We start from the raw sequence: 22,976 nt of genomic DNA, 5'->3' as shown, positions 1-22,976 counted from the left end.
CTCGAAAACTACGTTACTTCAGAGGGAGCCGTTTCTCACTATGTTTTATACTATCAACCTCTCCCCATTACTCGTTACCAAGTAAGGTTTTATGCTTCCTAATACATATTTTGAGTAATTACCAATAGTGCCCACTGCCTTTAAGTAGCAGTATTAAACAATGGGCAAATTACACTGCAAACACTGAGGTATTAAATTGACACCATGGGTTTTGTCACATATAGGCCAATATGCCTAGATACACAAATCTCGACTTACACCATATTCTGCAAAATATTTGGTGTTAACAGAGCAATCATTTCTGCTGATGTTAATTTTAATTCTCTGATCGGTATCTATGTATAGGCTTAAGTGAAGCAAACATGATGATTGCCTAACGCAGCAATGCTGGACAGGACAAAGTACCAACACAAAAATCATGTTACCAGTGTAATATTAATGTGAAAGCAAAGCGTATAGCTGGCACCATAAACAAAATAGTCCTCCCGAATTTAAGTAATAAGTGTACGAAAAATAAACTATTATACGTACGAGATAAAAGTCGTACGTATGAAACATAACATCGTATGTACGATATGATAAGTTATACGTACGAGATAATTAGTCGTGCATGTACGTGCGGGATAAAAAAAGTCGTCCCGTACAAGATAATATAATAAGTCAATGGTAATGTTATGATAATGGTTATGACTTATTATCTCGTACGTACGTTTTAATATCTCGTACGTACGTTTTATTATCTCGTACGTACGACTTAAATTAGGAGGTTTAGTGCAGACCTCATAAATGCACGTAACGTCACTGGGGTAAAAGGGCCCAAATGTTTTTAAGTCAAAACGAGGTTGATCATGTGCGCCGCGCTTGTCTGTTCTCCATTGTTTTGTTCATCGACGGGAAACGTCACTTCAGGGTCCAATCACTATAGCTGCTAAGCACAAAAAGTGCTTAGCATGAAATTTCTTCTTTGATAAAAACAGGATTACTAACAAAAATTTTATTCGTTGCATTGCTTGTTACTGGTATTCAGCTGTTGTTTGCTTATCCTGAATATCACATAGAAATTTGGTTGGTAGTCTTGTTTTATCAAGGAAGAAATTTCACGCTTACAGCAAATTTGTGTGCTTAGCAGCTCTATGAAATTGGGCCTAGGTCTTTGGGACAAAGGGTATCATTCTACGGTTGTTTCTTTGTTTACTTGTGAGGGGAAGGGGTTGGAAAGGTGCGGCCACAATATAAGAAGGAGGTCTATGTTTTGGAAACTCGAGGTGAGGGAGTCGGGGTATTCTTAATCACATCCAACTACAATGTTCATTTCACTCGGTAACCCTACACTAATCACTATTGCAGCCACACACGCATCCACAGATTTTGCGCTGATAAAGTTTGACGTCTAAAACTCCGGGGTGAGCGACGCGAGCGAGCGGGACGCTGGGGCTGCCGTGTGCGTTATAGCTGCTTGTTCGCATCAATAAAGTGAGTCATATATGTATTGGTTCTACCAATTATGGGGCATCATGTGAACAGTGAGAGGCTTGTATCTCCGACCCAGACGGGGCAGGCTGGGACTTTGCTGAATGCGCATCTTTAAAGGGCAGGTCTATCTGGACATTTGCCTGTTTGGTCTAGTAGTTCGCTGCGCGGATTCCAATTTGTTGTAACGGTTCCTCATTTAATTGATAATGCTCAAACTACTAACGAGAAAGTGATCCACCCGTATATTTTTAATATCATTGAGGCACAAGTGCACTCTAAATGAGTATGTACATATTTGACAAAAGTTCCAGGGCTAAATATACCCCAGTCTCACAGACCTGCTTAAAGACACTGGACACTATTGGTAATTGTCAAAGACCAGTCTTTACACTTGGTGTATCTCAACATAATATGCATATAAAATAACAAACCTGTAAAAATTTGAGCTCAATTGGTCGTCGAAGTTGCGAGATAACTATGAAAGAAAAAACACCCTTGAAACACGAATTTGTGTGCTTTCACATGCTTGATTTCGAGACCCCAAAATCTTACTCTGAGGTCTCGAAATCAAGGTCGTGGAAAATTTCTTCTTTCTCGAACACGTTGTCACTTCAGAGGGAGCCGTTCCTCAGTGTTTTATACCATCAACAGCTCCCCATTACTCGTTACAAAATAATGTTGCATGCTAATAATTATTTTGAGTAATTACCAATAGTGTCCACTGCCTTTGAGCACAAATATAAGCTAAGCAAAACAAAATGTGCTAACAAGGATATAGGTTACCAGGCAAAATACCATGTACAATTTTGTACTGGTATCCTGCTTATTATTTCTAGGCAGTGATTTTGTAAGCAGTATTTTCAGCTCTGTGAAATTGGTCCAAGGGGAATATGCGTCATGGCCGCATAGTGCGGAAAAGTACATTTCAATTCCGTGCTGGGGGTTTAAGTTAACCCCCAATACAGGTCAAGTGACCCCTATAAAGGTCATTTATCAAGGGAAGGGGTGTTGATGTTCCATTACTGCAAAGCAAACAACATCATAACAACACGCAATCAACCGTTCGCTTCAAACAAAGGGTGGAACAAAACACGCGGGAAACTGTTATTAATAATAATCACCTCAACATTAATTGTCTGCTCAGATTTTCATCATCGCTGAAACCACTAGGGGCTAGTCTAACCATCGCGCATGGGTAGACAAGGTGATGACTTAACGCGGGGTGACAGTACTCTTGGACCTGACAGGATTAGCAGTTTGGGGGGGGGGGGGTAGGGGGGCTTGGATGGATGTGGTCGTCCATTAATGTGGTGCCCAATACTATTGTGTGCCCGACTCCCTAGCAATTTACCTGATTGAAATTACGGGCAGATTTTGACATAATTTGATAATAGGATGTTCTATGCTGATGATGATGAGGAGAAGGGGTTGTGGTGGGGGAGGAAAACAACACTGCCTTGTTACAGGCACTTCACATTGATATGCTAAGCAAAGGTATAGTTCAGATTAGCATGGATGGGGGATACCACTGTGTTGTGAATGTTACAATAGATGGAGATATGCATCGGGGATAAAGAATATTTTTGTTTTTTGTTTTACTCATATAAACACGGTAACTGTATAAAAAAATGACAGGCCTAACTCACTAACTCATCAATATGCTAAGCTAAGTTGATGGGGGGACACCATTGTGAACGTAACGACACACTTCACATCGATATGCTTATCACACGCATCAAATCGCTTTAGCAAGAAGAAGGGAGGGGGAGGGGGAGGGGACGGAAACACCACTGCACATCACAGCGATATGCTAAGCACAGGCATAACTTTGCTTAGCAAGGAGAGGAGGAGAGGGGGAATGAATCTTATCCCAATACCAGCGCTTCACATCGATATGCTTAGCAAACTCATCATTTTGCTTAGAGGAAAAAATGTGTGGGGTATGAGAATACCAGTGCCTTTGCTACAACATAGGTAGCACTTCACGTTTCACACTTTCATTATTTGTCTTGCAACTTCGATGACCAATAATTGTTGAGCCCAAATGCAAATGTTCACAGGTTTGTTATTTTATGCTTTTAGGCTTAAACCAAGTGAGGATTGACAATTACCAAAAGTACACTGCCTCCAAAAAGCTGAAAGTGAACTCAAGTTGTTTTTCGCATATGCTTGTTTAGAATCATGTTTCAAAAACAAACAAATTATTTACAAGGGCCTGGAACTGCCCCTGGTTTGGGGGAAAAATACCAAGGATTGAAATTACATCATCAAACAAAAATGTGTGCAATTTAGGGTGTGTCTGTCACCAAACACAACAAGTTCCATGAACATCTTAAATTGCAACTTTCCTTTCCGAGTTCACCAAATATAACAATTGACATAATAATTTACTGTTCAAAACATGTTGAAACAACTGGGTATGACCCGTGAACTTTTTGGTAGAAAGGGTCAGACACGGAATGTTTTATATCAAAAGTTGTAATAAAACCCGCTCGTAAAGAAAATTGCAGAATGTTATTGACAGCACACTAAAAACAGTATTTAGAATTTCTGTACCCACTTTTTCAACATATTTCTGTGTGTGTGTGTGTGTGCATGTGTGTTGAATATTGAGCAGATGTCGAAAATGATACTAGGCATTTTCATCCTGTAAACATGTTTTAAAGGCAGTGGACACTATTGGTAATTACTCAAAATAATTATTAGCATAAAACCTCTCTTGGTAACAAGTAATGGGGAGCTGTTGATAGTATAAAACATTGTGAGAAACGGCTCTGAAGTAATGCATCTGAAAGCACACATCTTAGTGTGACAAGAGTGGTTTTTTTCTTTCATTATTATCTCGCAACTTCGACGACCGATTGAGCTCAAAATTGTCACATAAGGTTTGTTATTTTATGCATAATGTTGAGATACACCAACTGTGAAGGCTAGTCTTTGACAATTACCAATAGTGTCCACAGTGTCTTTAAAGTTTGTAAAGTGATGAATAAACTCTAAAAAGAGTTTCAGTGTATTAAATTCATAAACTGTGGGCACTGTCGTTCAACTACTGGCTGATATATGAGTCAAATATGGAGAAAAAATGTACTTGTTGGATTTTAGTTAAACCATTGATATGGATGGCACACACGGTAGAACCTTATGGCTTTATTACATACGGTATCATATGTATTTTGTGAATTCATCATTGGCTTCTGTAGAAGAGGTATTTGATTCAAGCCTTCGTAGTTTTCAAGGAGTATCACTTTAAAATGTATCAGGTGGAAATTACATTCAAAAACGTGACCGCGTATTCGAGGAAATGTTCAGTGCGGTTAAATACCTCCTCCTGCCCGATGTGATTTAAAGGTATACGGTTTTCGTTTGGTTCGTCAACGTATGATGCTGATTTATAGAAACAAAAATACCAGGAAGGATGCAATAAAAGTCACTATAAAGTTTCAGCTGAACACAGATCCTACTCAAAAAACAGCAACAAATATGACAGCTTCTCACAAGGACGTTGAATCCATCCCCCTTTAGCGAGGTGTCAGCTGGCACCAACCGCATCTCTCTGTCGCGAACGGACATAAACCCTCAACAATCTGAGAAACGATTCATTCGTGAGTCGTTCCTCACATTCATCTTTTCTCCCCTAATCAACAGTGGCTTTTCAGACGAAATAACTTAGCAGGATGCTCTCTGATGGAAAGTTTAGGAGCTATCAAAGTATGACGTATGACCGTGTCGTCTCTTCTTATAAAGACAATGGACACTATTGGTAATTGTCCAAGACTATTCTTCACAGCTGGTGTATCTCAACATATCCATATAAAATAACAAACCTGTGAAAATTTGAGCTCAATCGGTCACACAAAGTTGTGCTTTCAGATGCTTGATTTCAAGACCTCAAAATAATTATAAATTCTCGAAATCAAATTCGTGGAAAATTACTTCTTTCTCGAAAACTATATTACTTCAGAGGGTGTTTCTCACAATGTTTTATACTTTCAACCTCTACCCATTACTCGTTACCAAGAAAGGTTTTAACCTAATAATTATTTGGAGTAATTACCAATAGTGTCCACTGCTTCATTTTGTTTGAAGAGTATAATAATCAACGGGGACGTTTGGGACGCTAGGTGGCAGCAGACTTACCATGTGAATCAAACGTTCTCGGTATTGTGCGCAAGCTCAGAACTACGATAAATACTTGAAATTTACCTACAGGGGTATAAGTCTACTGCCAACTAGCATTCATAAGCATTCGTAGTTTTCAATCAAATTGGTGGTTTCCTTTCGGTGCGGAAACAACATGGTTTATCTTTAGTCAGTGATTTCGTGTGCGTTCATGCTATTTAAAAAAAAAAAAGCAATCGTACCTTTTATACCACAACAATCCATACACAGCCCTGTGTATTCAACAGAATTAAATAACTTCACTGGAGAAGTAGAAAAAAGTTGTAATCCAAAAAGCTCATGTTCTGGCTTCCAAACACAAACAACATTTCCCCTTTCATCCAACCCAATATGGAAATGCATCAATACATGGCCTACTACACACAGTCCATTTTTTTAAGGGCAGTGCACACGCAATGGCTTACAAGATAGCAATTTTCATTACCCTCCCTATATGATAAACCGTTGAAACAGATTTAAACCATGACCCCCGGAGTCAGCCCTACAGCAATCACAAACTTTATGATACTACTACTCTATGATAATCCCATTGAAATACTAAGTCTAGAACACTCCTTCGCCAATACCATAGAGTGGAGGAATAACCAACAACAAATAAGACTCTCCTGGGATGAAAATTATTCATATTTTTGCGGTTAATGAGATTAAAGCAATCTGGGTCAAAGTCTGGTTCTGGGATTCCGAGGATAAATCCCCATAAAGTGATAAGACATTAGATGGATCGAGAAAAACATTGGAAAGGAACAGATGGAAAACATCCTTGTGGAAATAGTTTCTGGTGAAGTTACTACAGTGATGAAGTGATTCGCCTTAGGGAAACATTTTCATTTCTGAATCCCCCACTCCCTTCCTTATTCGTGTTTTGCCTTTTCTTTTTGCGAAATTAAATATTTTCGAGTGTTATTTGTGTTAAAGTTTTCAATGCAAACATGGACGATGCTCACCCCAATATACAGCTTTTTGTATAATGTTGTACTCATTTTGTTAACTTAGTTTACTTTTGGTGAAATTTACTTCTTTTTGCACGGGCAGTCTTGGGTGTTCATTTTTACGTGGGTTTGATATTGTAGAATAGCTGTGCTGTGTGCAAAATTACAAAAATGCACTCAGTGAACAAAATAAAAGTTTAAAGATGAATTATGTCCGAAGGTTTAAAACAAATAAAATAAACAACAAATTACCCTTGTCACACTATGGCCACACGAAGTTGTGTGCTTTCAGATGAAATCTCGAAATCAAATTCTTGGAAAATTATATCTTTCTCAAAAACTACATTACTTCAGAGGGAGCCGTTTCTCACAATGTTTTATACTATCAACCTCTCCCCATTACTCGTAATAAAGAAAGGTTTTGTCATTTTGAGTAATAGTGTCAACCGTCTTTAAACACGGGTTTTTTTTTTTTTTTTTTTTAAACAGCTCTATGAAACCATAGAGTAAGGACTGTCCTTACTCTATGATGAAACTAAGCCCTAAACAAAAAGTGTGTCGACGCTCACGTGTTTCTAATTTGGATGCATGTTTATTTACTACGCCGGCAGTTTGCTTTGTATACGAGGCCCTACCGTATAGAAAAATGACACTTAGTTCATAGTTCAAGCTACAACCAGAACGGTGGATATTTAAGAATGTTCACCTCGCCGGCCTGGGCAAAATTACATTAGCGGAAAATACTGCCTGGCAATTTTCATGGCTAAGCAAGAACTAAGTGGGGTACAGTCGCAGCAATGGTAACTGTATGGCATTCTGGCTGGTATGCTTGGTTTGCTAAGCAGAACTATCAATTGCTTAACAATTTTTTGTGCTAGTTACATGCTTTATAAAACTATGGGCCCATGTAGGCCTAGTACTAGTATAGCAAATGGTGTACCGTGTGGTGATACCTTTTACTTAGCTACCCCTTTTCCAGCCAGTCATAATTGACTATAGCTCCCATAAACAGTGTTTTTAAAGTCTGTAAAGGCACAATCTCTGTTTGAGTGAACAGCAAATAATTTCTCCTTTTTAATCGTTTTTTTTTTGTGTATGGGGGACAATGAACGGCTCCCGCTATATTGCCAATAATATATCTCCACTCACTATCACAAAATCAACAAAGTCGGCTCACTTCAAAAAACAAATCTCCTCCGAAAAAATTATTGACAAAAACTTACGTTTATGGAAATCATTTTCTCTATGACAAAAATTAGCAGCCTGGCACATTCGGCTGATAACATCTTTCATACTCTAAATTGTGAAAAGGCAGGATTATTTTTGTTATCAACATGATCAAAGCCTGTTTTTCGGTTGGCTTACTTCTGTAATTATTCACCGTGCTGATGTTATCAGATAAAGAATTAAGGGAGCACGCATTGCAGACGAAAAAAGCGAATAAAGAGGATTTGTTTTGTACTCTCACCAGCCCATGATGCTCTCCATTAAAATTTAAAGGGTGGAAATTGTCAATGGTGTATCTCAATATCTGCATAATAAAATAACAAACCTGTATAACTTTAGGACCAACTGGTCGTCGACGATGCAAGAAAAAAAATGCAAGAAACAAATACACTGAGAAATGCCTGTATATGAGAAAGCTATAGGGTTTATGTACGAAGCGTTTCTCAGAGTCCAGTTTTGGGGGTAAAATATTATCGCTTTTTCTAAAACTACACAACTTCAAAGTGGATCGTTTCTCTCTCTCAATAGTTTCACAATATCAAAAGCTCTACTTAACAGTGTTTCTTACAAGTTGGTTTTGTTGTGGTCGTTATCCACAATACAATTCAGCAAGCCTCAAGTGAAAACAAAACCCTGCCCTCATAGGAAACTAGAAACTTCGGTCACACTGTGCTGATGGCAAATCTTTATGTTTTAGCAAAGCTTTACAAGTTCGATACTTAAGTTTAGAGCAAATGCGTGCATAATGGTCTCAACTAACCCAAAGATTAAGGATTCAAAATAATGCCTAGCTCAGTTATCTCGTGTTGTTATTGTTGTTGTTGTTGTTTTATTTTTTATTTCCCCCCTTTTCTTTTTCCTTTCCGAAGACTTTCGTCTTATCACCCCTCTGTCATTAACCATGCAATCCTCAACAACCGATGCCGATTAAATGACTCAAAATGAGGTCACTCACTAAACGCCCACATCTCCAAATTTACCCCTCATTCCTGTGGTTTATACGAACAGCACACTGCAGAAATATTTCTTTCCTCCTCCACTCGGGTCATTACCATCTGAAACAAACAAATTACACTTTGCAGTGAACCCCCTCAACATCAGCCTTCAACCCGAGGGCGTGACACACAAAACCCCACGTCAATAGACCTTTTCGCAAATACTGGGGCGCGCGCGTAAAGCTTGGAATTAGGTGCATTGTGGTCTAGCTGGTAGCAAAATTTGATTCATATCTATCCCACAATGCACCTCATTCAACAGTCTGCGCTTGCGCATTGGTATTTGCGATAAGGTCAATGACCAAGAAACAATTGGTTTTGATCCATACCTTTGGTATTTCACCTGGATTTGACTCCCGCCGTTCTCAAGTTATGTCGAGGGTATCACAACAGTTTATTCTCATGGCCCTCTAGAGGACGGTCGAGTTCGCTTCACAAGTTGCCAAGTTTGACTTGTCATCAATCATTGTGTCTGTGGGACTCTGCGGGGAAAGGGAAAAGAGGAACGCTTTGTATTTTATTTTTGTCTTAAAGGGAATTTATATCTCTGATTTTTGGAACCGTTCGATTGCTTTAATCCTTTTTCAAAATGTCCACAGATTTACATTAAACTTACAGGGTTTGAAGATAATGATAGGGAAAGCTTCTCTTTAAATATTACTAACTAAGGTTGTGTAGTTTTTGAGAAATGAGTGAAACAAGTCACAAAATCATTTTCGTCTCATGGGACCAAAATGATTTTAGCATGTAAAATCCCCTTAACCAGTTATGATATTATACCAAAACCATAGCATAACTGGTTAATACGTTTTTACATGCTAAAACTGAGATGAAAATGATTACTTTTACTCATTTCTCAAAAACTACAGCACCTCAGTAAGTAAAATTTCAAGGGAAGCTTTCTACTATCATAATCTTCACACTGTGTAAGTTTAATGTAAACTTGTGGACATTGTGTTTTTTGTTAGGAAAAAGTACATTATACCTTTTAAAGACAGTGGACAATATTGGAGTGTCAAAGACCAGTCTTCTCACTTGGTGTATCTCAACATAAGCATAAAATAACAAACCTGTGAAAATTTGAGCTCAATCGGTCATCGAAATTGCGAGATAATAATGAAAGAAAAAACACCCACATGTAGTTGTGTGCGTTCAGATGCTTGATTTCGAGACCTCAAATTCTGAATCTGAGGTCTCGAAATCAAATTCGTGGAAAATTACTTCTTTCTCGAAAACTACTCCACTTCAGAGGGAGCCGTTTCTCACAATGTTTCATACTACCAACCTCTCCCCATTACTAGTTACCAAGTAAGGTCTTATGCTAATAAGAATTTTGACTAATTACCAACAGTGTCCACTGCCTTTAAATGTGGGTATATACAATAAAAAACTAACCTGTGGAACAAAAAGGTAATTTTTCAGAGACACGTTATATCGGTTTGTTTCTGTGGAGGTTTAATTTGAGAATGACCAAGGGTTATAATTATTACATTTATTATATAAATCTAATATACAATGTTCTTTCGAAACAACAACAACTAAGTGTTTGGGAATGTTTAGGATGGTGTCCGGTTCCTTGGAAATACATGAAAGATTATAACAAACAGGACCCAAGACCTTCGATGATTCATAAACTGATATCTGTGTATTATGTTTAGGGTATAGCTCGACACTTTTCCTCCAGGCAAAGCAATACATGAAACCTACTACACATTATTAAATAAACACTCAACAAAATATCACTCAGTTAAAAAAGTCTTTTCATTTCCCAATGGAGATCCACCTTTAAAATAATAATTTCCTGTCAGTTTCTTAACCTAGATTATTTCCCCACACCCATATTCCAATTGTAATAGCTCAGGGGGAAACCACCGTGTTCCCCCATCCCCCTGCTACCCCCTCCTCCCCACACACACCGTTAAAGAAATGAGTGTTTTTTCAACCGCAGGACGGCCCAATCTATCTTGCCATGGCAAATTGATTGCCTAATCTTAGCGTGATTTCACGGCAAGCTGGGGGAAACCAGCCCCCTAACGGGGGGTAGTGATTCTGCACCACCCCGAGGCTGAGATTACGCCAGAAATGAGATCTGGTTAATAACTGGTTTGCTGCGAGCGATGATTGAGTCACATGTGTGAGGCAGGTTTTTTTTTTTTTACTCTCCCTCTCTCCCTCTTCCACTCTCTCTCTCTGCAAGCGGGACTACAACTCTTGATAGCCCCGTATAATCCAGCACAAATCCCTCAAAGCATGTTTCCATAAGCAGTTTTAAACCATCACCTTGCTGCACCTTCCTGCTCACTAAAGGAAAAAAAAATGGCATGCCACGACTCCCATCTTTCTCTCGCGGCGGAGCCAAACCAATACTGTTTTAAGAAATTCTCTTGGTGGATGGTTGGAGAGAGATGATTCTTGAGGCATAAATGTTCTTAATTGAAAAGGCCCAGGTGAAATGCTTTCAGGGTGGTGAATGTTCTTTAATTGAAGTATAGTTTACTGTTGAGATTGACCTGCAAGGTGGTCTGACATCACTGAATCTATTAATATCCCGGTTTATATGAAGTTTAAAGCTATTGTCCGTGCTTATGAATTAAACACCCTTTTGATAAATTTGGGGGATCGGAACATTTTTCTTCAGAGCTACCAAGGCTAATATTTACCAAATGAACTCATACTTAAAGGGAAGGTATACGTTTGGCAATCACTCTTAAAAATGAATGGCAAATTAATATAAATTTCGGGTTTTTTTTTTTTTTACCGGACTTGCAACGTAACCGAATTCCAAGCTCTACCAATGCCAACATTTACCATACTTTATTTGAAGGTTTACTGTAGGTCATCATCAACCTTTGCCTGTATTTGAAGCGAGTCAATTAGAGGAACACGTTTCCTTGGATCGGTCGAGTTGGTCTTTGAAAAACATTTGAATCGTTTGTCATAAAATGCCTATGGGTAGAACGATGTTTTACACTAATCCACACAAGTTTGCCTCGAAATTGCGTGGTTTTCCTTTTGCTTTGTGAACTAACACGGTCAGCCATTTATGGAAGTCATCAGGAGTCATACATTTTGACTCCCTTAAACAGCCGACCGTGTTACTTGACGTCTTTCGACGAGGTAAAAGGAAGACCGTACAATTTCGAGGCGTGTTTGTGAGGATCATTGTATTCTACTGACAGCATCTTTCTACCATAAGCATTTTATAACAAACAGTTACAAACGCTTTTCAAAGACCAACTCGACCGGTCCAAGTCAAAGTATCATTTAATGTACCAATACGAAGAATTGGGGGCCTTTCGTTTTTAAATTTACCGAAAAAGGAAATCTTTAGGAGACAGAGCGCTTCTACCATGAAGGTAGGATTTATCCTACCTCCATGGTTCAACTAACACCAAAGACTCGATATCGAGCCAAACCCAATACATTGAGCTGTTTGAGCAGAAATTATTACATAAGTGTCTGCTAAGCAAAACTCCCAGTCACAGATCGTACATGTGTGACATAGTAGTTTGGCTGGTAACCTTATTCTAGTAAGCATACTTCTGTTGTGCTTAGATGCTTCTTATTTTGCGTTCAGTTCAGTGATGAAAGAACATCATTACTTGCGGACAAAACGTGTTATTAACCAAACTCATCTTCAGATGGATGTAAAGTGTTTCATGAGTTCAAACCAGATACCTTTATTATTGTTCAGGACACATTACGACGTTACAATGATGCAATGACATTATATAATGAACAATATAGTGGATAGTGGTAGTATTGTGACGCACAGTTAATGGCGGTACTCTCACGGCAACACAAGAGGGCGCCCTTTCGTACGAACGGATCCACAAAATTTCACCATTGAGCTGAGCATGTTGTTGAGTAGACTCGAAATCGTATGGTCATGCTACCTTCATGGTATGATCAAACCATGGAGGTAGAATCAAACCATATCAAACCGTGATCAAACCACATTCTTTTACTCATCTCAGAAGCATAGCGGTTCAGGAAAGAAAAAAACATATTTCAAGGGGAAGATTTCAACTACGGCAATCCATAGAGCAAAAGTTATGTGCAAATCTAAAAACATTTAGTTTATGTTCAAATCAACCTTACCAAAATAATGCTGTTTACACTCTTAGGTCTTATGGTTTAAAGCGGCGGCTGTGCCCACATAATAGAGCTCCTTATATGTACATAAAGTCGTCCAGCCAAACAAAATTATACTTTAAAGGGAAGGTACACGTTTGGTAATTACTCAAAACACTAATTAACTTAAAAACTGACTTGGGAACGAGCATTGGAGAGCTGTTTGATAGTATAAAACATTGTGGGAAATGACTCTCTCTGAAGTAACGTAGTTTTTGAGGGAGAGGTAATTTCTAACTAAAATAATAAAAGACTTCTAGCTAGAAGTCTTTTATTCCTATCTGAAAGCACACAAATTCGTCAAAAAAGGGTGTTTTTTCTTTCATCATTTTCTCGCAACTTCGATGACAGATTGAGCCCAAATTGTCACAGGCTTGTTATTTTATGCTTATGGTGGGATACACCAAGTGAGACGACTGGTCTGTGACAATTCCCAAACGTGTACCTTCCCTTTAAATAAATGCCCATAACTACTAAGTTAAGTTTAACTCCTAGAATAACAGCCCCACAAAGGAAATAAATAAATAAATAAATAAATAAATAAATAAACAAACAAACAAACAACCAAACAAATACAAACACACCCAACATTGATATGATTACAGGCAGTGGACACTATTGGTTATTGTCAAAGACCAGTCTTCTCACTTGCTGTATCTCATTATATACATAAAATAACAAACCTGTGAAAATTTGAGCTCAATCGGTCATCCAAGTTGCGAGATATGAGTGAAAGAAAAATAACCCTTGTCACACCAAGTTGTGTGCGTTAAGATGGTTGATTTCGAGACCTCAAGTTCTAAATCTGAGGTCTCGAAATCAAATTCGTGTAAAATTACTTCTTGCTCGAAAACTATGGCGCTTCAGAGGGAGCCGTTTCTCACAATGTTTTATACCATCAACCTCTCCCCATTACTCTTCACCAAGAAAGGTTTTATGCCAATAATTATTTTGAGTAATTACCAATAGTGTCCACTGCCTTGGCAGTGGACACTGTTGGTTATTACTCAAACATTATTAATAAAACCTTACTTGGTAACAAGTAATGGGGAGAGGTTGATAGTATAAATTATTGTGAGAAACGGCTCCCTCTGAAGTGACATAGTTTTCGAGAAAGAAGTAATTTTCCACGAATTTGATTTTGAGACCTCAGATTTAGAACTTGAGGTCTCGAAATCAAGCATCTGACAGCACGCAATTTTGTGACAAGGGAGTTTTTTCTTTAACAGTTATCTCGCAACTTCGACGACCAATTCGGCTGAAATTTTCACAGCTTGGTTATTTTATGCATATGTCGAGATACACCAAGTTAGAAGACTGGTCTTTGACAATTACCAACAGTGCTCCTTCTTGCACAGTGTGTGTAACTTTATTGTCTTCAGTTCCACATCAAATACACCACACTCCATGCCCCTGGAATTTGCCTTGGTGCCACTCAAAAAGGCTTGTCCAAGATTGAGGTATCATACCTGTACATTATGAGTGAATGCAATGAATAACCAGGGGTCGAAATTGCCACTAGCCCGCTAGCCCGGGACTACCAGATTTACAGCCGGGCTACTGATTTTTCCAGTTTGATAGCCCGACGGGCTAGTGGAAAAATAATGCAAAAATCATCATCACAAACAATAAAGAACTATGTTATTGGTGTATTGTAAAGTTTGAGCCGTGACGCGAGACATAATGTGTCTTTCGGGCTACCAAAATCTAATCAGGGCTACTAAAAATTATTGGTCACTAGCCCTGCTGACTACCATGGAAATACACTTAATTTCGACCCCTGATAACTCAGCTGGAATGTAATCATTCAAATTGCTAATCAGGAACAATGCCCAATTGTTTTCAGTATTCGAAAAGAACTCCAATGAAAGTGTCTTTGCAAACTGTAAAATGGCCTTGCCCTCTCAAAGATTAAATCCAGGCCGGTTTGGCAGGAGATTCTGTCCACCCATGTGGCGAACTATGTACAAACTACTTCTGACAGCGCCCTCTTTTGAATCCTCCTCCTCCAGCCGATGTTAATGTACCATATGGGGGAAAGAATCTCCAGCAGAAGGAGTTCCCAGGGACACCGGCACTGACGTAATAGCTACAAAGTAGAGCCATATTGTTTCCTCACATCGAGAGGGACATCCACCGTGATAGGTACAGCTACCCAGTTACTTCGGTCAATCTGCGAGAGGTCATAGTTCGTACTGACGTACTCCCGTTCTCCTTTTGTTCCATCCTGTCTACACGTCAGTCCATCACCAGTGAATAATTCAAACATCCGTAGTTCACAGTACAGGAAGAGCCTCGTCTGCCAAGCTGTCTGGGGCTTCGGCAGTGAGAGATACTTCTCGTAGCTCATATACTGAGGACCCGATGTGTCACTCAGTGTTGAAATGAACTTAAAGTCGACCTCACGCTCAAAGAATTCCACTGGGTTTGCTTTAATGGTGTCCCAGTGGGTAAGAACTGATTCGAGAGCAGCAGGGTAGAAGATCTGGATGAATTGTTTCAAGCCATCCCATGTGGCAGCTAGAATTGGGTTTTCCGTCGTGTTTAGTGTTTCAGACAGAAGGATGATCCAGTATCTCGATTTCTTGATACAAACCTGAAATGAAACAAAATATACAAGAAATAATTCAATATGGTTCAGATGTGAGATATTTTTTCCCCCAAATATCATGGATGATTTTTGACTTCTTGGAGTTAAATACTGCATTGGAATTTATGAACTTGATAACTTAGCTAAGTACAGTAAAGCAAATTTAAGTAATTAATAAAAATGATATAAGAATTATACTCATGTTAGCTCACAGTCACTAACCTACAGCACAGGACCCATTTTCATGGCTCTGCTTACCGCCGAAATCGCTTACCTGCAAGCGCCGAATTTCTGCGCTGGCCTTGTAAGCAAAGAATGCCTAGTAACGCGGAGTACGCACGCGCAGAAGCCCAAGTTCGCCGCTAACCCGTGAAATATGCTTGCCGTATTGCACGAAATTCCTTGCTTCCGTAACGCAGACGGTAAGCAGAGCTGTGAAATTGGGCCCTGATAGATAAGAGAGATATTATCAATGTAAACAAACCAAAACAAAGTACAATAAAACAATTTCAAAATGAAAGTTTCCATATAGTAAACAATCATCACCTTAGAATAAATAAAAGCAATTCAGTGGTTTACTTAATCAAACTGTTAAATATAAAAATAAAAATAAATTGTTAGGCCTACTGTTCAGATTTTAATTTGTTTTTAATATTTGTAAAAACGAGGTAAAGAATTATAAAAACTATACAATTACAATGTGTAATTTCTGAACAATATCTGGAATTTGATGACAAGTGCATCCTGAATCCTAACCGTGTACATTTGTTTTACTCCCACTTTTATAAAGTAAAACTGAAATTTCTTCATTGTGTTCTCACCGTGACCTTCGGCTTGTGTACTCTAGTCTAGGATGCTGAAAATGAAAAGGCTTTGACAAGTTATTAATATAGAACATGTTTTAGTTAACATATAATTACCTTTAAGTGGATGTATTCTGGTAAAAGTCCCAAATGAAGTAGTAGTTCGTACGGTTTCTTAGCGAGCAGCGCACCGCACGCAGTTTCTGGGCCGAATATAAAAGCGGTCTTTCGGCCCGGAGCAGACGACAATATTTTCACAGTCTCGCCGTCGCTGTCAGTCGTACAAATACGTCCATAAACAGGTCTTTTTAAAAGCTCATTACATGTTTTACCTCGATAGTATTCTCTATCCGATGTTTCACTGTTGTTCAAACTTTCCAGTAATGTGCCATACTCATGTAACTCTAAAGGAAAACTGTGTTTCTCAGCCTTTTTTGAGTGCATTTTTGTTATTACCGTTCCCATGTTGTGTAGGTTTAGTTATGTCAGCATGCTTTCTATCATGACAACCACACTTCCGCAGTTCGAGTCGCCTAGGTACCCAATTAATGTAATCAACAGAGGGCGGTGTTGCTACTCAGAGGAGAACGTTCGACTAGACTACAACATTTCCACCTCCAATTCGTTAATCATGTCAGAACAGAGACTAGAAAGAATAAAGAAGTCCATCAATGCCGTGCCAGACTTCCCCAAGCCGGGTGTTTTGTTCAGGTAGGGCCAAACATTTTTACACATCGATCCTGCACTTCATGTACATGTGCACCAACCAAGTCGACCCCGGCCCATCCGAGAACATAATAAGAACGATGAAACCCCATACCTTCATGTACACACCATAGTTCATGCTACATAACAGTACACATACGTACCGAACGATCACTTCGGTACATTAATGTGCGGTCACTGTTCCGTGACTGCGTAACTGTAGCCGCCGGCTACGAGGTAGTGCTTATGAGTGGCGGGGTATTCTGCAATTGAGCCGCGCTAGATTCCTTTCTAAAACTAGATGACCGAAAATTTCAAAATTTCGAAAAAAAGGAATCTAGCACCCCAGTCACTTGGTGTACCCATGGAGCTACAAAAAGGACCATAGCTCCATGGTCTACCCGTATGGTCTACCCGGTCATACCGTACCTACCAACTATGCCTACCTGCCGATCGTATAATTACAAAGGATTAGCTATGTATACAGTGATTGAAGCTGCACAAGTAATTAAATTATGCTAATCTTAATAAAATAAAACCAATTAGAATAACAAATCCTTTAACAATCTTGAAGCTGCACAAGTAATTAAATTATGCTAATAATATTAATTAAATAAAACCAATTAGAATAAAAATCTTTTAACAATCTATTGGCATTGCACTTGTCGTTGATCATAATTGATCATAAACATGTCATTGATTTTCTAGTTTAAATCGAAGAATGAAAATGTTTAGTTTATAAAAACAAATAAAGTTTGATTGTAAATAAATTAATCATTAACGATTGTTTTTGGGAATGAATTTTGTGTTGGGCTCCCCATTTTGTCACTATCGCTTTTCGGGGGTGCAATTCAAAAGCCAAACAATCCCCTTGTGGTTTAATATTGAAAAAAAAAAATCAATTTAATTTATCTTGTTTGTCTTGCTTTTTAGGGACATTTTTCCGCTGTTTCAAGATGTGTCCGTAATAACGGAAACTATTTCCATGATGGTTGAACACGTCAAAGAGAAATTTGGCTCTGTTGATGTTATTGTTGGTAAGAATCACACCGCCCATGTTGTAAATTTTTAACTTTTGAAAGCTTGAACATTTTATTTTTCCAAGTGCTGTGTTTAGTGAAAGCACGTACATTAATGTTTCCATTTGAACGCTTCAAGTCAATGACAAATCCATTAATTTTTTGGGGGAATTGCTGAGAGAAGGAGGAAGCAGGGTTGAGGCGAGCACAAATTTCTTTTTGGATTTTAATCCAAGGTCATCCATAAACAAAACCACGGTAGAATCAAGTAAACAAATAAAATGGAAGGAGTAAAATGTGAACACAATTTTACAAAAACTTTTTCTTTTTTTTTACATGTTGTTTTGGGGTTCTCAAATCTGTCCAGATGGAATATTTGAGGGCTGTCAAAATATTAATGGGATTATGCTCTGTTGTCTGGGGTGCACCTTTAGTAAATTATGAACACCATATTGTTTCAAAAATGCTGTGTTTTTTTACTGAGCACCCTACTACCTCATTCAAACCCCTACAGGATTAGATGCAAGAGGCTTTCTATTTGGACCAATGATGGCAGTCCAATTGGGATGTTCATTTGTCCCGATCAGAAAGAAGGGCAAGCTCCCAGGGAAGTGTGTGCAAGCGGCATACACACTGGAATATGGAGACGTAAGTATACAATGGGCAAATGCATAATGTGGGGTATCGTGGCTGTGCGGATGAGAGCAACGGACTCATGCTCTGGTCAGCAGGGTGTGGTCTAATCATGGTTGACACTTAAAGGCAGTGGACACTATTGGTAGTTACTCAAATAACTATTAGTATAGAATCTTACTTGGTAACGAGTAATGGGGAGAGATTGATAGTATAAAACATTGTGAGAAACAGCTCCCTCTGAAGTGATGTAGTTTTTGAGAAAGAAGTAATTTTCCACACCATTGATTTCGAGACCTCAGATTTAGAATTCGAAATCAAACAACTGAAAGCACACAAATTCGTGTGACAAGGGTGTTTTTTTGTCATTATTATTTCGCAACTTCGATGACCAATTGAGCTCAAATTTTCACAGGTTTGTTATTTTATGCATATATTGAGATACACCAAGTGAGAGACTGGTCTTTGACAATTACCAATAGTGTCCAGTGTCTTTAACCATAACTGTTGAGTCCCTCAGATGGGACGAAAAATTTAAGGTCCTGAGTGTTGTGTATTGCACGTAAAAGAAAGAACCCAGTGCACTTTAGTTCGCAGAGAGAAAGGGCTTCCTCTGGTGTTCCTGGTCTGATCTGCAGCATATTAACCACATCAGCCAGTTTCTGTTAAGCAGTATTTGTCTGCGCTTAGTAAGTTTCTATGCGTACAGGCTTGATGCTTGATGAAGTTTGGCCCAGACAAGCACACTTTGTATTTGTTGGCACAGTATTCTGCCAGCTGGCCAGCCATCACTGAAAATACTGGACCAATATATATTTCCAAAATTGTTTTTGTTTTATCAGGATGTTTTGGAAGCTCAAGTTGGTTCCATCAGCAAAGGACAGAGAGTGGTGATTGTTGATGATTTAATCGCAACAGGAGGTAAAGTGATTAATAATATTAAAAATAATAAATAACTCTTATAATAAAGCGCCTTTCACAATAACGTCTCAATGCATTTTACATTAAAGGAACACGTTGCCTTGGATCGGTCGAGTTGCTCCCATTCATAAATGCCCTTTTGTTAAAAAACACTTTGACAATTGAAAATTTGAGGTTTGGAGTATTTTTTTCCAAAAACTTTGTGAAGAATCTGTTTGATGCGCATGGGTTGTGTGTACGCGCGCGCTTAGAAATAGATTACACAAATGCTTAGAAATAGATTACGCGCAGTTACTATTAGCTCTAAATTGCACGTTCCACGTGATATTATTGGCAAATGCGCGCGCCTGACACGTGGAAGCCAGTGGGTCATAAACAGCTCTAGCTGGTCATTTATCAACCCTGTAAACACCCACACATGAGGGGCTCTCCTCTAATAGGAGTAGCGAAACTGTTGCGGGTTTTTATGAATGTGATTTATACTGAGATTAGTGATATGGTTGATAGTACTGCTGAATGCATACACGACCAACACAAAATGTTCACAGTCAAATCTGTTTACAGTTGTGCTATCATTGTACACAGCCTGTGTAGGTGAATGGTTCAATACCGGCCAATCAACTCACTGGAAAATGTTACCAAATGACATATAGGAGTAGTAAGTGACACAAACCATCTCAATAACTTGGCTTTGCCTTTCCGAACTAGCCATCTCAGCTTTCTTAAGATATATTTCTGGATTCTCACACAGGAACAATGAGAGCTGCCTCCAGCTTAGTCACCCAAATGTCTGGAACCGTCTTGGAATGTTTAGTTCTTATCGAGCTCTTGGACTTGAAGGGATCTGCAACTCTGAAACACCCATTCCATAGTTTCTTGGAGTATTAGAAGGCTTACAATTTCATCTCTAAAAGGGCTAGGCCATTTTCATTCAATGGTCTTCCCTTCAACGGAAGTCTGAAATTCCTACTAGGAGATATAAATGCCAAGCTGGCAACAGCCTCTTGCTCAAACAAACATTGGTTTAGCATCTGTTAATATGAGTTGCACAAATCAAGAAATTGTGATTCAGTAGACAACCATTCTTGTTTTAGTCATTGTGAAATCAGGGGTTAGCTTTGGGTATTCGAACCAAGTCCTGCAGTCTTACCACTGGACCACAGTGATCGCATTTAAGCACTTCCATTGACAAATCATGAGCTTACTGAAATAATGGAAAGAACAAGCAGAAAAGCAAAGACCAGATTAGCTCGTTTAAATACCGACTAAAAACGTTTTTACTAAATTCCCAACATAATTGATCGATTTGCTTTTTTATACTGGTAGTTGGCTTAGCCGTTACTTACCTACCTACTTACTCGTCTATGTTTTCTAATTTGTAGTGTGGCGAAAAGTGCCTTTTCCCCAGAGTTTATTATGCTTAATCTTTGCTTAAAATAGAGCTGTCAAATATAATGGTGTTCAAGGGTTTATCGTATTTTACTGTGCTTGGCACTTTAACATTTAGCAGTATTCACGATACAGTCTTTGACAATAATTACCTGTAATGCCAATGAATGTTTATTACTTTAATCCTTAAGGTTTACAGGAACAGTTGTTAAGAATATATGAGAGAATGTTCTAGAATTATCCAGCTGAGATCTCGTTAAGATAATTAAGTATTCACAAGTTTCCGATGTATGTTGTTTAACGTTAGATTGTCTGTACACGTATATAAATTGCGTACGTAAAACAGCCTATGTAAATGTACATGTAACTAGTACACTCACAGAGTTCGTGAAATGTTAGCCTTGCTCAAGGCAGTCGCATTATTCGCTCCGAAAAGACGCAGCTGTAAACCCACCCGCCGTATACCCTGTGCATGGTGTGTGCGATCACACCGAATGACCCACCCGTATACACACTGTCACATCGCACGAATACTTTTCACACAAGTCATCGCACTCGTACACCACTAACCGCATGCGGAGGCCGTTAGGCCGACAGCCTTGTCGGGTCTGTATCTTCCCGTTTTAATGTGTTGTATTGAAAAAATTCCAATAGTGGACGAAATTGGGGGGGCTCTAGGATATGCTAGTATGCAGCTCATGAATATGTATATCGCTCGTCAGACCTATCAGACAACACAGGATGTGAGGCAAATGAATTATTCATTTTGACGTCCAATCACACACGCCTATCATGCTCGCTGAGCGTCCGTGGTGGTGGTGTGTGATGATGTAGACATGTTTCATCTTTCGCGGGCATTATGGTAATGAGCTGACCGTGGGATCTCTTTGCTTATTATAGTAATGAGGTCAGTGGCTTCAACACAGATCCTACAAGGCTGTCGGCCTGACGGCCTCCGCATGCGAATAGTGTACGGGGGCATCGTGTCATGCGATGTTACGCACAGTGAATACGGGTGGGTTTTACGCACAGTGAATACGGGTGGGTTTTTATACAGCGGCGGTCTTTTTTCGGAGTGAATAATTCGACTGCCTTGAGCAAGGCTAGTGAAATGTATAACATTTGTATGTGCACTTATTTCTAATCCTGCTGATGTCAAATTTACTTTGTTTAGAACCCTGAATCATTACTTTTGTACAATTCAACCCAATCTTGCAGATTTGGGGTTTTTTTCCAGTTTATTTTTTCTTGTATGATTTTAAACTGAATAGTGTTCTTCATCCTGTTGAATTCTAAAATGATGATTATTTTTTGTAATTAAAATTATATTTGATTTCTTCTGAAAATGCTCTTCTGGCACAAGGATTTTTGGGGCAAACTACCTGGGAAGAAAGACTATTCTTATTCAAGTCTCCACAGTTTCTTGTAGTTAGTTAGGCTGTGTCCGAAAAGGAGACTTTTGGTGACACATGGAGCGAGTTTGAGTGCACTCAGTAGTTAAATTCAAAATCTTCCTGTTAATCGCGCAATGATTATTATGTACTTCATAAAATTATCTAGAACAACCAAAGAAATCTAATTTTATTTTTGAATAAAAGATCAATATATTGATATTATAATGAAGGTGAAATTTATGTTTCCAATGTTATTTCTAGAGTCGCCCACACTTTCTTATTCAAGTCAAGTATGAAGTTTCAAGTTAAGCGACAACGCGCACCCCCCCCCCCGCCCCAAAGAGTTAGGTCAATTCAAAGAACATGTTTTCCCCCATGCTAAATAAAAGCGCGGATGTGGGATAGTTAAAAATCACAGCTTACAAATTTATTAGCAAAAATAAGCAGTATAAAAGCAACAGATAGAACTTGTTATATGGTATTTAGGATGGTAACCTTATTCTGGTAAGCATTCTGCTTAGCCGCTGAAATTATTAGGCCCATGGAGGAAGAACGGTGAAAAAATAGTGGTGGACTTGAAGA

The 22,976-nt window shown here is 38.8% G+C and overlaps 2 protein-coding genes across 2 annotated transcripts; one reads left to right on the top strand and one right to left on the bottom strand.

The window, feature by feature from the left end:
- Positions 1-14,036: 14,036 nt before the first annotated feature.
- LOC139934353 (uncharacterized) lies at positions 14,037-16,798 on the bottom strand. Its single transcript, XM_071928546.1, has 2 exons — positions 16,451-16,798; positions 14,037-15,536 (listed from the first exon to the last, which is right to left on the bottom strand). Exons 1-2 carry the CDS (start codon positions 16,796-16,798, stop codon positions 15,030-15,032), a joined length of 855 nt encoding a protein of 284 aa, XP_071784647.1. The 3' UTR covers positions 14,037-15,029.
- Positions 16,796-22,623, top strand: LOC139934354 (adenine phosphoribosyltransferase-like). Its single transcript, XM_071928547.1, has 5 exons — positions 16,796-17,044; positions 17,972-18,075; positions 18,572-18,705; positions 19,533-19,611; positions 20,363-22,623. The coding sequence occupies exons 1-5, from the start codon at positions 16,797-16,799 to the stop codon at positions 20,497-20,499; spliced, it is 702 nt and encodes a 233-aa protein (XP_071784648.1). The 5' UTR covers position 16,796; the 3' UTR covers positions 20,500-22,623.
- Positions 22,624-22,976: the final 353 nt, after the last annotated feature.

Source organism: Asterias amurensis, chromosome 3, assembly GCF_032118995.1.
Source record: "Asterias amurensis chromosome 3, ASM3211899v1".
NCBI lineage: Eukaryota > Metazoa > Echinodermata > Asteroidea > Forcipulatida > Asteriidae > Asterias > Asterias amurensis.
Note: the sequence above shows the minus strand (reverse complement) of the source record. Positions and strands in the feature narration are given on the sequence as shown.

What these genes read in the sequence shown, in the direction of transcription:
- LOC139934354 (XM_071928547.1), top strand. Translation starts at nt 16,797, where the DNA reads ATGTTGTGTAGGTTTAGTTATGTCAGCATGCTTTCTATCATGACAACC. An exon ending in AAGCCGGGTGTTTTGTTCAG is followed by an intron (nt 17,045 to 17,971) that starts GTAGGGCCAAAC and finishes CTTGCTTTTTAG; the next exon opens with GGACATTTTTCCGCTGTTTC. An exon ending in TGATTTAATCGCAACAGGAG is followed by an intron (nt 19,612 to 20,362) that starts GTAAAGTGATTA and finishes ATTCTCACACAG; the next exon opens with GAACAATGAGAGCTGCCTCC.
- LOC139934353 (XM_071928546.1), bottom strand. Translation starts at nt 16,798, where the DNA reads ATGGGAACGGTAATAACAAAAATGCACTCAAAAAAGGCTGAGAAACAC. An exon ending in CAGAATACATCCACTTAAAG is followed by an intron (nt 15,537 to 16,450) that starts GTAATTATATGT and finishes GTTTCATTTCAG; the next exon opens with GTTTGTATCAAGAAATCGAG.